The 17,739-nt window shown below is 36.1% G+C and overlaps 1 protein-coding gene across 5 annotated transcripts; it reads right to left on the reverse strand.

Moving 5' to 3' along the window:
* Nucleotides 1–1,239: 1,239 nt before the first annotated feature.
* LOC110831291 (uncharacterized) lies at nucleotides 1,240–17,123 on the reverse strand. 5 transcript variants are annotated; one of them, XM_087351407.1, is made up of 5 exons: nucleotides 15,346–17,123; nucleotides 14,741–14,899; nucleotides 14,038–14,184; nucleotides 9,695–11,292; nucleotides 1,240–3,061 (listed from the first exon to the last, which is right to left on the reverse strand). In XM_087351407.1, the coding sequence occupies exons 2-5, from the start codon at nucleotides 14,747–14,749 to the stop codon at nucleotides 1,312–1,314; spliced, it is 3,504 nt and encodes a 1,167-aa protein (XP_087207533.1). In that variant the 5' UTR covers nucleotides 14,750–14,899; nucleotides 15,346–17,123; the 3' UTR covers nucleotides 1,240–1,311. The 5 variants fall into 5 exon arrangements, with proteins under 5 accessions (XP_087207533.1, XP_087207532.1, XP_087207531.1 ...); XM_087351406.1 differs by lacking the exon at nucleotides 14,741–14,899 and having other exon boundaries at nucleotides 15,543–17,123; XM_087351405.1 differs by lacking the exon at nucleotides 14,741–14,899 and having other exon boundaries at nucleotides 14,038–14,187; nucleotides 15,543–17,123.
* Between the last annotated feature and the right edge of the window lie 616 nt (nucleotides 17,124–17,739).

Genomic DNA, 17,739 nt, shown 5'->3' on the forward strand with positions numbered 1-17,739 from the left:
CAAATCCAATATAAATGGGCCATTCTGTTTGATATATTTAAATGTAGGCTTGGTTAGGTTCTGGGTAGTCTAGCAAATATTTGCTAGGCATTGTAATGTTGAGGGTCTGGCTTATAATGTTCTGTTTTAGGCTAATTTATGCCCTGGCCATTCTAGTACAATGCCAGATGTGTTTCTGATTTAAATCAGGCTATGCTGAGGATAGGGTGTTGCATGTTAGGCCATGTCATTGCTTGTTTATGCAATTGTATGGTATGCAATCTCCATCTAGTCCAGTGCAAGGTTGGCAAGTCTGCGCTCTGGTTAGTATAGTACAAGTTACGCTTTGGTAAGCTCTGCATAGAATAGTCCATAGATGGCTAGGTGATGAGGCTGTTGTTACAGAAGTCCACAGCAAGACTAATTTTGCCTAGACTGGTCCACAGTAGGCTAGGTTATGTTCTGGCAACTCTGTTACGTGACAGATATGGCTAGTTTATAGCCAGTCTGTTGCATGGTAGGCTGGGCAATATTCTGACTTGTCTAATCCATAGTAGGCCAGACTATTTTTGCTACACCAACTTGAGATATGCTGGGTGAGACTGATTATACTACATTTTTTTCTGCGTATACTGGTCCAAGGGAGATTAATCTATTCTCTGACTAGGCTACGCTATTAAAGGTTCTTACTGGACTAGGCAAAGGTAGGCTAGGCTCTGCTTTGGATAGTCCTTGGTATCTAGGCTGTGTCTAGACTAGTTGATGATAGGCTAGACTCTGACTATGCCTTTGTCAAGTTCATTGTATTTCTGCACACAGGCACTTCAGGAGTCAGAATTTTTTCGGATTGAATATCCATCACTGTTGCCTGATTTTATGAAAAAGTGGAACGTATCTACAAATTTTAGTAAAAATCTTCAATATGAATTTCATGAGAATATGTCCAGCCATTTTCCAGTGTTGCAAACTGACATACATGCATGGACAAGCAAACAAGCTCATCTTTAGCAGAATTTGAGGATTTCATGGCTGTGAGTCCAAAGATGGTCTCATCACCCTGTTGATGGAGGCAGCAAGGACCTCTGAATCGTAGGTCAACTTCTACCAGACTGCATGGTGCTACAACCCAAAAGACAAAAAGCATACATTTGTAATCATTAGATGGAAACATGCCCAAAAAGAGACAGCTCATTAGTCTTCAGTTTTTCTATACTTGATACTATTACACAGATCTCGTACTGTTAATATTCAGAAAGTAGCTCTAATGAATATTTTTTATTCCACAAAATATGTTTTGGCAACATATACATTTGATATATGTAGGAACTCAACTTACCAACTACATGTCAATATGTGACTCTTTAATTCATCTTGAGAGGAAAACACATCATCACACTTACATTCATATGGTGGTTTTATAACAGTGTGAGTCAATATTATATGTTTCTCTAAGGCAGATATTTGAGGCACGTAACAGCCACATGTTTCACACAACAGCTTTTGTTTACAAGAAACATTTTCTTTATAATTTCCTACATATATACAGTTGTTAGTATAGCAGGTGTCTCCATTCATATGTGTTGCTCTCCAATGTGCTTGAAGAAATGGTATATCAACAAAGTCCTTTCCACAGAGACAACACTCCAATGACAGAACTCCAGTATGCGTTACTAAATGCTTTATCATATCATTTGAAGTTTCTCCACAAACCAGGCACCAATCAGGATTTTTGGTCCTTTTGGAACCTGAGTCACTATATTTATTATTTACTTTCTTCTTACTTTCTTCCATCACTAAAATGTCCTGGCTTTCCTTATGCCCCTCTGTCTCTGGCTTTTTCTCTGTGCCTTTCTTCTTGCAATGATTCATCACTTGGATTTTAAGAGTTATAAGATCAAGAGATTTAGTCTTGTTTATCATCACATTCTGATTTCGAACTTGAGATGTAGTCTTTCTGTTGTCTGCACAATTCCTACTTTTCAAAGGAACATGAGTTAAACCTCCAAAAACATGTGTTGATAATAAATGTTGCTCAAGAACTGCAAAGTCAGGAAAAGCATATCCACATGCATCACAAATGAATGATGATTCACTGTGCAATAAATAATTTTTGCTAACTGATACCGGAACAGGATTCCCTTGCATGTGTGATCTCCTCCAATGGGCTTGAAGGAAAGGCAAATCTGAAAATGTTTTCTTACAAATGGTACATGTCATGGAATTGGCTCCAATATGTATCCTCCAGTGTTTAATAAGATCATTTACATCACCAGAATTACTTTCACATACTTTACATGTAAGCACCTTTCCATTCTGATCAGAAATAGACTCAGATTTTGTGTTGTCCATTGATGAGGGAAGATCTTCTCTCTCCACTTCTGATTCATCACCAGTTTCTGTCACATTATTTACCACTGATGCTGAATTCCTAGCCATGAAATGCTCTGAGACATTAGTTTCCATTACATTATTTATAAAATCAGCAACTGAGTGACCATCACCACCACTTCCTACTAAGTTATTTTTCAATCCTGTAAACTGTTTAGTTAAAGAGTGATTATTTAATACTGGACTATCTTGCACACTTCTACTGCTTATTATATTATTCTGTTGTGTGTTGGTAACACTGTACAATGATCCTACAGTATTAATGGATCTGAATATACCGTCTCTGGGACATGTAAGAACATGTGTTGACATGACATGCTGTTCAAGGGAAGAAAACTGAACAAACGCAAAGCCACAAGCTTCACACACAAGCTGTGGCAAGAACTCTGGCTCATTTCTCAACACTACTCCAGAGTCAGAACATATGCCTCCCATATGAGTTGCTTTCCAGTGTGCCTGGAGAAAGAGCACATCTGTGAATGATACACTGCAAACCGTACATGTCAATGAATCAACTCCAGTGTGGAGACGCCAGTGTTTGACAAGTTCATCCACAACAGCTGAGACGCTTCCACACACCAGACATGAAAACAGGTATGAAAAGTCCTGTGAGCAATCCAATATTTCATACCCATTAGTTGGAAGACTGTTGAGGGTAACATAATCATTGCTCCATGTAGTTTCCTGGCATGTCCTGTTAAAAGAGAAAAAGGAAAACAGCATCTTTAGATTACACAGGGAAAACACATACTCATATCTACAATTTTCAAGGGACAACCTTCACTTGAACATAAACGAATTTGCATAAATGAGCTGAACCTTATAAAAATTGGCTGAGCTGAGAAGCTGATGTCAAGAATATATTAAGTTTCATCATGTATCAGGAATTTGCTGGCATGCACTCTCAAATGACTGTCAGACAATCACAAATAACAAAACACCTTCAATGCAGAAAAAAGGACCTACCCTACTTATAACAATTATATGAAGTTCCCAAACCAATTTCTTTTTAAAATTGGATTTATTAAATTTATAGTAATGACAGTTATTTAAAAATGCTATGTCATCTTACACTTCTGGAATCCAAAATGTCATACTTTCCATGCTTTCTCCTTTCTCTATCAATTAGGGACAATCAATAACAGTGAACTGGAATATCGAGTCACACTCTTATACATAATACTGGTCATTCTGAGCAGCATCAAGTTGCACTCATGACCATCTAGATTCAGTAGTGTAACTTGTCAACAATAAATGGCATAAGAATCTCAATCTTTCAACTTCCAAGTCCCTGACTTGTTAATCACGTATTGATACAAAAAAATTTCCTTGTGAAATTGCTGAAATAGTCCTATTTCCTCCACCCACACAGCACAATCACAATGAAAATTTACATAGCAACTGCATGCACAGTAGTGTGCTGTTTCAATGCCAACACAAGTAATCGACAAGAGACATGTCTATAAAAATTCAACTATATGAACAGTGAGGACTACTGAGTCAATTTCCTGTTGTTATCAAAACAGTATAATAAAGCTTCATTAGTAAATGGTAGTTAGATTTCTGAATATGTAAAACTATGACTTAACAAATTTGTAGGCTCCTCCTTGGAGAGTGGGCAGTTATTCAGAAGGTCAAGAAATTCTGTCGCTTTAAAAACTTCGAAGTTCATTAACAAGTTCACAAAAGCCTACTGCTGGATCCTACACAGAGCCAGATTTATTAAGATTACATCTTCACTTCCTAGTTGTCTAAGATCCATTTCAATACTTGCATACTGATATCTTCCACTGAGGTTTTCAAATCAAAATTATATCCTCAAATCTTGTGTATAGGTGAAACACATATGAAGAAAGCAGAAACAAAATTTCAGAGGAATTTTACTCGTATAGTAGACTACATGAAACAACCAATAATATTAAAAGGAATACTTATATTACACCAGACACAGCCCTGAATGCATGCATAGAGAATATTCCAGTGGAAATAAAAATACAAAATATAGGTGACAATACAATAAATCAAAATGTATCTACAGAACTTCCTAAGTTATAATAACTTACATGTCCTAAATTCAAACTTCGGACATAACAGAATGAGTCTGCATGGTGAAAGAGACCAAAATCCATTGCTATTTCTTGACTAATCAGGAAATTGCATTATTATTTAAAGATACAAAGGTTTACACAAGGTCTGTTATCTAGAGTCATAATTACATATTAAGAGCTGAGATTCTATTTAAAACAAACTGGAGTAAGATGGCTGTCATCTGGTTTGTAGTGCCATGTAGTCTGGTAGAAGTGTACCAACGTTTCAGAGGTCCTTGATGCCTCCAATAGCAGGGGAAAGAGTGTATTTTACAAGTGTAAGTCAGATAACACTTAAAGGAAAAATGTTGAAAAGTACATTTGCTACAAAATTGATCAATCTAAAATCGTTATCAGAAGAGATTAGATGAACAATAAAAACGTAAAGCTATCGCACTACACACCAAGTAGACGCTTAGGGGGAAAAGATGGTACACCTCCTACTTGTTCTTAACCTAGATAGGGGTGAGTGGTTAGCATCATAATCAGCCCCAGGAAGGCTTTAGCCCCAGGAAGAGACCCCAGTACCCAATAGATAGGAGTCTGAGTGGGCCCCAGAGTCAGTCTGGATGCGGAGACCAGAAGAAAAATCCCGGTCGAGGATTGAACCCCAATTGTTGTCAGTCACTATACTGACTGAGCTACCCCAGGTCCTAGATGAACAATTGGACTGCACTAAAAACAGGCAACTAACACCCTCTTGTTTGTCAGTTGCATCATAAGAGTGTGGGACTGTTGGCAAGAAAAAAAACATTAATAATTATTCCACATGTGCCATCCAGTTTAAAAAGGGAGAAATTGCTTATCAATTTTCCAACAGAGTAGCAAAGCTTAATATGGGGAATCTATGTATAGTGGATCCAGTGTCACCACGGCATGGCACGTCCTCAGGTTTCAGATGGAGGAGACAGCCTCCAGAAAGGAGGGTAGCTGCAAATATATTAAATAAGCAGTCACTGGCAGCCAGCACTGAATGGTCATCCAACTTATTACACAGGGCCTCTGCCTAGGATGGAGTCTTTGGAACTACTTAAGCAAAGGAAAATGGACATATTTTATACATGGAATTTAAGGAAACTGCATAGGGCAGGTTGACTGACAACAGTTGCAAGAGAATTAGCAAAATATAAGTTAGATTCAGTAGGAGCACAGGAGGTTAGATGGGGCAGGGGTGGCACTGTACCAGCAGGACATTATACATTTTTCTATGGAAAGGGGAATAAGAGCATGAATTAAGGACAGGATTTTCTGTGCACATGAGAATCATATCAGCAGTTAAGAGGGTAGAGTTTGTTAGTGATAGCATGTCATATATAATATTAAGAGGTCATTGGTGCAATATTACTGTTTTTAATGTGCATGCCTGAACAGAGGATAAAACTGGTGATACAAAGAATAATTTCTTAGAGGCACTAGGGCGCTTATTCAACCAATTCCTAATGTACCACATGAAAATTTAATAGGAGATTTCTATGAAAAAGTAGGTAGAGAAGATATTTTTAAACCAACAGTTGGGAACAAGTGTTTACGTGAAATCAGTAATGATAATGAAGACAGAGTAGTAAATTTTACCACATCCAAAAATCATAAATTAGATTGGACATCTCCCGATGGAAAGACAGACAATAACTATCAGATCGTTTCAAAAGTTGGGGAGAGAATGGCAGTAAGTAAACAAGCAACACAGCAGTTTAATATGGAGAGATTAAGTATCAAGAAACTAAACAAGGTAAAAGGTAAAGAACAGGATCAGGTTAAAATCAAAAACATGTTTGCAGTTCTGGAAAACTTACACAATGATGCAGATATCATTAAAACTTGGGAAACAAATAGAGGATAGAGAATATCAAAATTGAACTGAAGCACATAAACTATGGTTCGACAAAGGATGTTTAAAAGTATTAGATCAAAGGAAAATGCCAAATTGCAATGATTACAGGATCTGAGACAAATAAATTGAGATAACCTGAACAATGTATGATGAGAAGCTAGTAAGGATTTCAGGAACAAAAGGACAGAATATATGAAAGATAAAACATTAGAGACTTATACAGAGGTATAAATGAATTTAAGAAGAATTACCAACCTAGAAGTAACTTGGTAAAGGATTTGAAATGGTGATCTGCTTGCAGATTCCCACAACATTTTAAATAGGTGGAAGAACTACATCTCTCAACTATTGAATTTTCATAGGGTTTGTGACGTTAGGCAGATGGAAATACATACAGATAAGCCATTAGCACCAGAGCCTAGTCCTACTAAGATTGAAATTGCTATTGCAATGTTTAAAAGGTATAAATCAACAGGTAGTGATCAAATTCCAGCAAAACTTATTCAAGCTGGAGGTGATCCATAAACTCCTTTGTTCTATTTGGAATAAGGAAGAATTGCCTCAGCAGTGAAAAGAGTCTATTAAAGTACCAATTTACAAGACAGGCGATAAAACTGACAGTAGTCATTATTGAGGCATATCACTGTTATCAACTTCATACAATATTTTATCCAACATTCTTCTTCCAAAGTTAAGTCCATACACAGACAACATTAATGGGGATGATCAATGTGGGTTTTGACATGACAGGGCAACTATTCAACAGAATTTTTGTATTTGTCAGATACTAGAGAAAAAATTTAAAAACAATGAGACAGTACATCAGCAATTCATAGACTTCAAGAAAGCTTATGATTCAGTTAAAAGAGAAGTGTTGCACATTTAGTTTGGTACACCCATTAAACTAGTTAGGCTTATTAAAATGTGTTTAAATGAAACCAACAGAAAAGTCCAGTTGGTAAACATTTGTCTGACACGCTTCCTATTCAGAATGGTCTAAACAAGGAGATGCTTTATCACCATTGCTTTTCAACTTTGCTTTAGAATATGCAATTACAAAGGTCCAAGAAAACCAGGTGAGACTGAAATTGAATAGGACACATCAGCTTCTGGTTTATGTTGATGATGTAAATCTATTGGTAGATAATGGAAATACCATAAATAAAAACACAGAAGCTCTCACTGATGCTAGTAAGGATGTTGGTATAGAAGTAAACATAGAGAAAACTAAGTACACGTTGATGTCTCATCAACAGAATGCAGGGCAAAATCATAACATAAAGGCTGTTAATGGATCCTTTGAAAATGTGGGAGCAACAGTAACAAATCAAAATTTGATTCATAAGGAAATTAAGAGCAGATCAAATTCAGGTAATCCTTGCTACAATTCAGTTGATAACCTTCTGTCTTCTCATCTGCTGACTAAAGGCATAAAGATTTAAATATATTAAAACTATAATTTTGTTTGCCATTTTTTATGGGTGTGAAACTTGGTCTCTGACACTAAGGGAGGAATGTAGACGGAGTGTGTATGAGAACATTTTGCTGGGGAGAATATCTCGACCTACGAGGGCTAAATTATTAGGAGGCTGGATAAAGTTGCATAATGAGGAGCTTCATAAGTTGCGCCCCTCGCCAAATATAATTAGATTGATCAAGTCAAGAAAGATGAGATGGACTGGGCATATGGCCTGCATGGGAGAAAAGTGGAATGCGTAAAGGGTTTTGGTTGGTAAACCAGAAGGTAAGAGAACACTAGGAACACCTAGATATAGGTGGGAGGATAATATTAGAATAGATCTTAAAGAAATGGTATGGGGTGGCATGGAGTGGATTCATATGGCTCAGAATACGGACCAGTGGCAGGCTCTTGTGAACATGGTAATGATCCTTCAGGTTCCATAAATGTTGTGAATTTCTTGAGTAACCAAGCGACTGTTGGCTTCTCATGAAGGACTCGGCTCCATAGAATATATTATGTATGGGAAAGATGTATGTCCAGAAAATTATACTGCTTTTAATACTGTTAACTTCGTCTCATGCAACATTGATGTGACAACATGAATGTATTTGTAGTGACTTGCTTAATAAAACAGAAAAAAAAGCAAAGTAATTTGAAGAGCAATGGATGAGAGTTGTGACAGTAGTGATACAAATCAGTTATTAATCACCATGAGGTGTCAGAGAACTAGCTAGTCTTAAAATTTTGCAAGGTACAACAAGAGAGAAAGGTATGTTTCTGAGAATGTGTGAAACTATAAAGAAATTTGAGTTACCCTGGACTAAACTAAAGAGGGTGTGACAACAGACAAGGGTCTAACTTTGATTAGAAATAAAACAGAGTTGATGAATAAATTTATAAACAAATCTTATATCATCCACCAAGAGTCATTTTATAGGAAAGTTTTAAGTTTGAGCATGCTATGAAAGTTGTGGCATCAGCTGTAAACTTCATTTTATCTCATGGACTCCTCACTAGTTTCAATCCTGCTGTTGAAATTATGGTGAACACGGGAACACCTTATACCATACAGAAGTCTGATGGCTGAGTTGTGGGACAGTGTTAAAATGTGTTTTTAGCTGTAAGATTAGAAATAGAAATGTTCACGAATGAGAAAGGTGAAGGTATGGCTAAATTTCATGTTAAGAAGTGGCTTTGGATTTTGCATTGCTATGTGATATCAGCTACCACATACATGATTCAAATACCAAACTCAAGGTAAACAAACTCATATCTGATATGTTTGCAGCTGTCACAGCTTTTGAAATGACACTGGAAAACATTTGAAGATGGTAACTTGTGTCAATTTTCTTCCTGTGATTATTTCAAAGGGATGGATTAGTTACGTGTTCCCTTTCCAAATGTCCATGCTGTAGAAATAACTGATAGGCTATTTTTATTTCAATGTAAGTTTAGTGTTGGTTACAGTATATTTTAAAGCTGTGGCCCTTACAGCACATATCATTCAATGTATACCTAAAAGTTGAACACATCTGCTCAATGTGCTACGTTTCTCCAGACCTGGAGTTGGATATGTATCAGACTAGTGAACAACTATATGAGATTTGAGGTTCTCATGGCAGTGAAGATGTAGATGCTGGTATTGTGTGGTGTAATGTCATGTGGACTTGTAGTTAGACATCAACATTCCAGAGGAACACAATGCCTCCATTTGCAGGCTCAAAGATAGAGGTTGTTACGCTCCTCTGAAACATTTGTATCTAACTATGGGTCCACACAGCATTACAACACAGAAGACTAATATCGACATATTAAGCAACTACTAACAGTGATCTATGAATATGTGTCAACAAGAAAATCTAATAAACCATGAAAAAATGATAAAAAATAGACCTTTATGGAGGAAGGTTAGTGCCCCAATGTGCAGTATTCTCATCAGTTACTTACATATTACTTGTTCCTGACTCATTCTCTTCACAATAGCTCTGTAGTATTTCATATTGTTGAGAAACTTCACTCCTACCAAATGTCCTGTCCTTTGCAAAACGCATCTGATTTACTCCAGATTCATTATTCCCAGAGTGAATTGGAGAATTTATTCCAGTTCGATTGTACCTAGAATAAGTTGGTGAATTTACTGTGGGTCCACTGTTTCCAAGATATGCTGAATTTATTTCAAGCCCACTGTTTCTGGAACAGGATGGAGAATTAATCCCAGATATGTTATTTCCACTATACATCAGTGAATTTAATTCATCTCTGCTGTTCACAGAGTACAATCCTTTATTCCCACAATAAGACGATTTTATTGTAGGTCCACCATTACTAGAGTATGATAGAGTGTTCATTCCAGATTCATTATTCCCGGAGTAAGTACGTCCATTTATCCCAGGTCCATTATTTCCAGAATAGGATGGTAAATTTACTCTAGGCAAATTCCCAGAATAAGTCTGTGTAGTTACTGCAGACACATTATTCTCACTGTATGTTCGAGGTATCATCACAGATCTACTTCCACAATATGTCAAAGAATTTATTCCCACTCCATTATTTCCAGAATAAGATGGATTGATCTCACACTTCTCACTTCCAGAAAAGGCTAGATAATTTATACCAAATCCATTATTTCCAGAGCACACTGGTGGATTATAATCAGGCCTACTATACATGGGGTAAGATGCTGTATTTATTCCATGAGTACTGCTGCCAGTGTAGGCAGGGGAATTTACTTCAGATCCAGTACTACCAACATAAGCTGACTGATTAATCCTAGGTCCAGAATAAACTGATGGACTTATTCCAGATCTATTACTTCCACCATAGACATGAGTATTTGGGTGCAATCTATTAATTCCAGAGCAAGATGGTGGATTTATATCAGATCCATTATTTTCATTGTAAAAAAATCTATGTTCATATATCCTGGATTTATTATTTCCAGATGTCTGTACATCATTCTCAGAAAATGTTGGCATGTTTATTTCTGTTCCACTATTTCCAAGGAACACATGTGATTGTGTCCCAGGTCTTCTCCTTTCCCAGAATGTTGATGCATTCACTTTGGAATCACTCTTTCCCTCATATGTTTCCAAATATACTTCACATTCATCATTCCCAGAGTCTATTTTTGATTTTATGACAGGCGTTTCATTTTTACATAATGACAATGGGTCTACAGCACATTCATCATTCCTTGGAAATGTTAGCAAGGCATTTGAATCACATTCAACTGTCACTACTTCACAATTCTGAGATACAGAACTTTCATCTGTTGTTTTTCCTTCTTCAATCACAACACTTAACTCTTTAGGTACTGAGGCTCTAGACAACAAACTATCACACTCAGCAGTTTCTTTCCCCAATTTATAGTGTTTCTTTGGAGGCTCTGAAGAGACTGAAATATCAACTTGACAGTCTTCATTATAACTATCAGAAAACACTGATTTACCACAATCATTTGGCTCTCCTGTTAATCGTCTATTAAATTCTTTATTCACATAACTTAATTCTTTTCTCTTTTCTTCATCAGCCGTATCAGAAGAAATCTGAAAGCATAGAACACGGATGTTTCAATTGTGCACTTCAAAAGTGATAATTAGTTTGTAAATTCGTCATCTCCCTTCTGTTACATACTGAGCACCTTAATTTCCAGAGGGTAATGTACCATTGCAATGCCACAAGGTTTGTGAAAACAGAAGTAGGCTAAATTTGGTACACAGTAAGATGAACTTTATTTAGCGAAGTTCAAGCAAACCACATGTTAAAATCACACCTGATGTGCACAAAACACCCATTAAATTTCCTCTTGAAGTGTGCCATGTTTAAATAAAATACTATAAACACTAAGGATATATTTACCAACAAAGAGGAAATAAAGCAAACATATAAACACAATAAAGCAGATATCTATTGTGAAATAAAGCACTGGACAAAAATGTAAGTTCATTACACCAACTACTTGCTATATCATTGTGTCAAGGACTAAGAACAGTGTCAATGTTTCAGAACTTGATGTATCCTTCAACAGGAAAAAATGTGTACAAGAATTTGAGGTGATGTAAAAGGCACAAAGAAGGGATCTACAGATTTTCATACATAAGTCTCTACTAATATGGTATTCAATTGTATCCAGTTACAAACTTCTACAAGAAATAAATTTTCTGAAACAAACATTTATTTGTTATTCTTATTTTCTTCCCTATAGGATATATGGAATGGGATAAACAGGTACTAGTTACTATATAAACATACACATTATTATTTTGATTCCATATCTCCTCAGTGGTCAAATTATATGAGGGTAAGTCTAAATGTATCTGCAAAGTGTTCTTTTCCCAACTAGCTGAACTGCTGAACATGTGAATGGAATTCCCTGTTTCTGTGGTGATGTATTTCACATTGATATTTCAGTTGTCTTGTGATAACATCATCATTTTTGCTGATGCAATTCTTCTTTATTCCAAATAGAATGAAAGAGTTTATGGATCTCAGAATGTAATGTTTCACCTCCTGCTTGAATCAGTTATAACCAAAATTTGATCATTACTTGGCAATTTATACGTTTTCAACTTTGCAATAGCAATTTCAACATCAAAAAAACTAGGATCAGTTACTAATGGCTCATCTGTATGCATTTCCATCTGCTCAACATCACTAACCATATGAACATTCAACAGCTGAGATAAGTAATTCTTCCACCTCTTCAAAATGTTGTGGGAATGTACAAGTAGATCACCATTCTCATTCATTACCAAGTTACTTCAAGGTTGGTAACCCTTCTTAAATTCATTTATGCCTCTCATTATTTTTGTCTTTCAGATATTCCTCTTTTTGATCCTGAATTGTTTACTAGCTTCACATCGTACATTGTTCAGATTATCTCCACTTATTTGTCTCAGATCCTGTAACCACTGCAATTTGGCTTCTTTCCTTGAATCAAATGTTTTTAAAGATCTTCTATCAAACTATAACTTATGCTGCTTCACTTTTTAATGACCTAGATTCTCCTTGGCTGAAATTCGATATTCTCGCTAATGGTTTCCCAAGCTCTATTGATATCTGCATCACCATCTAAGTTTTCCATAGCTGCAAACCTGTTTGAGATTTTAACATGATACTGCCCTTTACCTTATACAGTGATCATGAGAAACTTATATGTAGATAAGTACAAAGTTCTGAAATTCAGATACTGTAAGTCATCCTTATTTCAACAACTGTTTCCATTTGAATTCATCTCCTTATTTGATACAACTTTCCAGCATACCCCAGATGTAATAGCATGACTCCATTTTTTGTAGTAATACTAGTGTGTTCTGCAGGAAAGTAACTATGGTGTCTACTGCATGTGAGAAATTAGTCCTCTGGAGCACAGAATTGTTGTGGGCCACACTTACTTAGGTACAGCAAATTATGTGTCCCACCGTGAAGAAACAGTATGATGAATGTTGAGCATAATGGAAGCCACCTGAAAACTTACTCAAAACAAAGAAACCACCACCATGTTCTTTCCAAATTATCTTGAACTTGCCACTTTCATGGAGGTAGTGTTCTCAGGAAAGACCTAACTGGATGCCTAAAGTGTTGTTTTAGATAAAACTACATGTCCATAACAATGTCACAACTTGTGTATCATTTACATTGTCACATTATTCAAGCATTCCACTTCTGTTTGTTTTTAACTTCTGTTAGGTTCTGAAATTGATTACACAACATGGCAATAAAATTTGATGGACTTATGCTTGATTCCGCATAAGTATCTTTGTGTTAATAGTGAATCCTCCTTAATAACACTGTTCACATAACTAAAGTTTTCTTCTTGCATCCCTGCAGTTAATAGTGTGTTCATGCCTTTATATCTGAGGGTTAGTATCCCAAATTTCAAAAGCTACCAGAAAACAATGGCACCTAATACAGATATATTGTGAAAATCATGTAGCCAAACTTTAAGATACTGACTCACATTTGAACCTCTTTTGAAGCCTTAGAGCATCATTGCACAACAAACTACAGCTCAATGTGACATGTTTCAATTTGCACTGTATATGACAGTCAGTGAGCTGTTAATAGGTACCACAATAGGGGACACAAATATATTTTAAAGTTATGTATCAGACCCATGCACAAGCACAAATGTGCAGGACTTTTACATAATAATTTATTTAAAACATTTACGTTACATATTTTAATTTATTTTCATTTCTGGTATCCACTAGGGTTAGCTGCAACAGCATTCTAAAGTTCTATTCACACTAAACACATGAACTCCTATGTTCTCTGACATTATTACTCACCAATGACTTGCTTGTAACTTTCTTGAAAGTTGAATACAGAGTTTCTACTCGCTCCAGTTTTACCACAGGAATTCTCTTATTCTTGTCACCGAGAGCAATAAGTAGTTGAGATTGTTCCACCTTACCACTGGATGCCATTTTTGTCAACTGCTAAATAAAAGAATATAAATCACAAATTCATACATACTAAAAACATCTTTTAAGTAAAACAAACATACAGAACTCATTTTGCTAAAATGAAATTTAATGTCTTGATAAGAAAGCATATTTAACAAAAATCAAACAATAACCACATTTAAAAAATTAATATTAAAACTGAAAATTATCCTTCCTCTATCAGCAAGTGAACTCACTGGGAAAATTAACATAACTATACATAAAGTAACAAGATTGGAATTTCACTGAATTACAGTGCCTACTGTCATGAAATGTTAATAGTTATATATGTTTTTCTAAACGTAAAAGGAGGTAAGGTGTGAGGCTGAACAACACCTAATTTCAAAACCAAAAATATGTGAAGCTTCATACTCCATGCCCACCTCCACAACTTTATGATTTAGTACACAGAAAGTATGGTTATTTTATGTTTGATACTAAAGTGGTTTATACCCATTCAAAAACATCATTTTATAAACCTTTCTTAAGAAACAATCATTATATTTTCTAAAAATATGCAAAAGAACATTATGCACTACAGACCCACCAGTGTCATAAACTGCTATCAAGGAAGTGGAAAGTTTTATGAAAAACAGCCAATACTGTCAGATTCAGAATTTTCTGTACATTGTTCGCATATATATGATGCAAATAAATCCTTGTTGAAATATCACTGTATGTGTTCCATCTACTGTCTCACGTTAAGCTGTAAGTTAAGTAGTAGTGTTGAGCAAGAAGATTTTTAATTGCTATCTGACAAACAAATTCACTAACAACAGTACATAAAGTTAATCCCAAACTTTAATATAATTAGTTATTTGTGTATGAATGTTCAATGACATAGATGTTTCCAACATATTGACTTTGCAAGGAGGAATCTATTCCATAGAATTAGTGACTTATTACCATTCACAACGAGTTTGTAATGTAAATATTACACTGCACATGACATCTTTGAAGGGCATTTACAAGTAACTCAGCTATAAAGTGGTTTACATAACATGCATACTACAAAATACATTAATTCTTTTGTTTCATATAACCAAGCACTAATTTTTGTCACATACTCCTTAATTTTACATCTGACGTCGAACAAAACCTTGTATTTTTCTAACTACCCAATTACCCTCCTTATTTTGTCCCATTACTAACCTGCCCTGATGTTTGTATACTGCATGTCTTATATACACAATCATCTTCCTTCCAAATGTTCCAAGAGAATTTGCACTATGATTCAGTTCTAAAATAAATTACATGACTGCTTTTCGTTGTTAGTCTAAAATTAGGTTAAACGAATACACATAACCTCAACACGTGAAATACATTATTAGAACTCCTACAACATATACCTTAATATTGATCATTACACAACTTAACAATAAACCATGTGCAGCTGTAGGTCGATGCTCTGCTTTGTGAATTCTGACTGATGAGAGAAAATTATTTAATTTCGTGATAACTAAACTTCAAACAATTATACCAAATCGGACACAGCTTCCTTAACTACTAGTGGCCGTTTCTTCATCATCATCATCATCTTCTTCTTTTTCTTATTTCTCTTCTCACGGCACTGAACATCATGACCATGAGAATTATATTCTGAGTGAAATTCTTTCGTGTGTATGGAAGCGACATCGAGAATTGTAATTTTGCATGCTTGGTTTTTTTGTAGAATTCTGTGATGTGTGTTTCATTGAAGTGGCATTCTAGCTGTCTGCGTTGTATGTTATTCCACATTCGCACACCTCAACTGAAGAAAGATTACAGCGATACATTAAGAAGTTATAAGGTCCTTTTAACGTTCCAAACTGTGTTATTAGGGTAATATAACGTCTGGGTAATTTCTATTTGTGGTACCATGATCTTTTTTGTGATTAGCGTTTAGCATTCTTTGAAATGTTTTGCTGGATTTGTACTGATCTGTCTTCATTTCGTTTTCCATTCGCGAAAGAGTGATTACATGTTGGTCAATAGCAGCATTATGGTGTTTCCTGGATGGTTTACAAGTGAGTGGCGTCTTCAGCCAGAACATCCACTGACTCAAGTCCTGGTATATCGCATGTTCTAGTATCCACATTAATGCCCCGATGTTCAAGGTTAAAACATTGAACTTTTATGTTCTGTATGCACTAGCTGTGGAACGCTGACACCTCCGTCTTTCTTATTATCAAATAATTACATCTTTTGTTGTTATTAAAGTCAATCCGATAACCAGAATATGTGTGTATGATGAGAAAAATGCCGAAGCCGGTGTTATTTAATCACATTGAATTGTGATATCCTCTTCGCCATTCCAATTTGCTGTTTTTCCAAGGTTGTTGATCTGTCCGTCTATATCTGGGTGTTTTCCCTTATTGCATTGCATTTATTTCGTACTTCAAGTGTGATGGATTCTGTTATCGATGGAATTATGTTTGCCTGATAACTGAGAACGTCTAAAGACGGAACCAAATGTGATGGGGTTTGTGAAAACGATTGAAATGTCGTTTCTGTGTGTGACCGAGCTGACACCAGTTTGTTATTATGTGTTCTTTACATGCAACTCATGAAATGAATACGTATAGAGCGTTCATGTTTGTCTGTCCGTCCCTACGCCTGTCCACATGATTCAACTAAGGAACCAATGGTCGGATATGGATAAAGCTTGGTATGGAGGTTGTGGACATGTTGGCTACAATAACTATACAATTTCCTGCCATCAGTAAGAATAATATGGTGGAAAAAGCGACTTGTGATGTGTGATTGCCTTTGACATTATTACGAAGGTTACATGTTTACCATTATTACCACGGTTACCATAATTACCTTGTCTATCAGAGTTGCCGTTACCAACGTTAAACGAACTCACTAGATGGCTTACCGAACCCGAAAGTTCATCACCAAATTAACCAAAGCCCTCCACCGGACCCTGTCCTGGGACAACAAAATCCAGTTTCCTTCAACTCCTATCTCCCATAGATCCCGCTTGAGATTATCCTCCCATCTACGTCTAGGTCTCCCCAGCGGTGTCTTCCCTTCAGGTTTCCCAACCAGTACCCGATGCACACCTCTTGTCCCATCCATGCGCGCTACATGCCCCGCCCATCTCGTTCTTCTCGACTTAATCACCCTGACAATACTGGGGGAGGAGTACAGATTATTAAGCTCATCATTATGCAGTTTTCTCCACGCCTCATCGTCTTCCCTCTTAGGCCCAAATATCCTCAACACCCTATTCTCAAACACCTGCAATGTGTGTTCCTCCCTCTGAGTGAGAGACCATGTTTTGCACCCATACAAAACAACAGACAAGATTATTGTTTTGTATACTTTAATTTTCAGATTCTTAGAAATCAGACGGGAAGACAAAATATTTTGAACTGAGAAGTAGCAAGAATTTCCGGAATTTAGTCTCCTCCTAACATCCTCATGAGTATCATTTTGATTTGTTATTGTTGTTCCCAGATATTTGAACTTTGTAATCCTTTCAAAGGACTTATTAGCTACCCTAAGATAATTTTGCCTGCCTGTCTGCTGACGACGAGATACAAACATGTACTTAGTTTT

This window comes from Zootermopsis nevadensis, unplaced genomic scaffold (genome assembly GCF_977971745.1).
Source record: "Zootermopsis nevadensis isolate Lab colony 2312 unplaced genomic scaffold, Znev_1.0 Znev_ptg000019l, whole genome shotgun sequence".
Lineage (NCBI taxonomy): Eukaryota > Metazoa > Arthropoda > Insecta > Blattodea > Termopsidae > Zootermopsis > Zootermopsis nevadensis.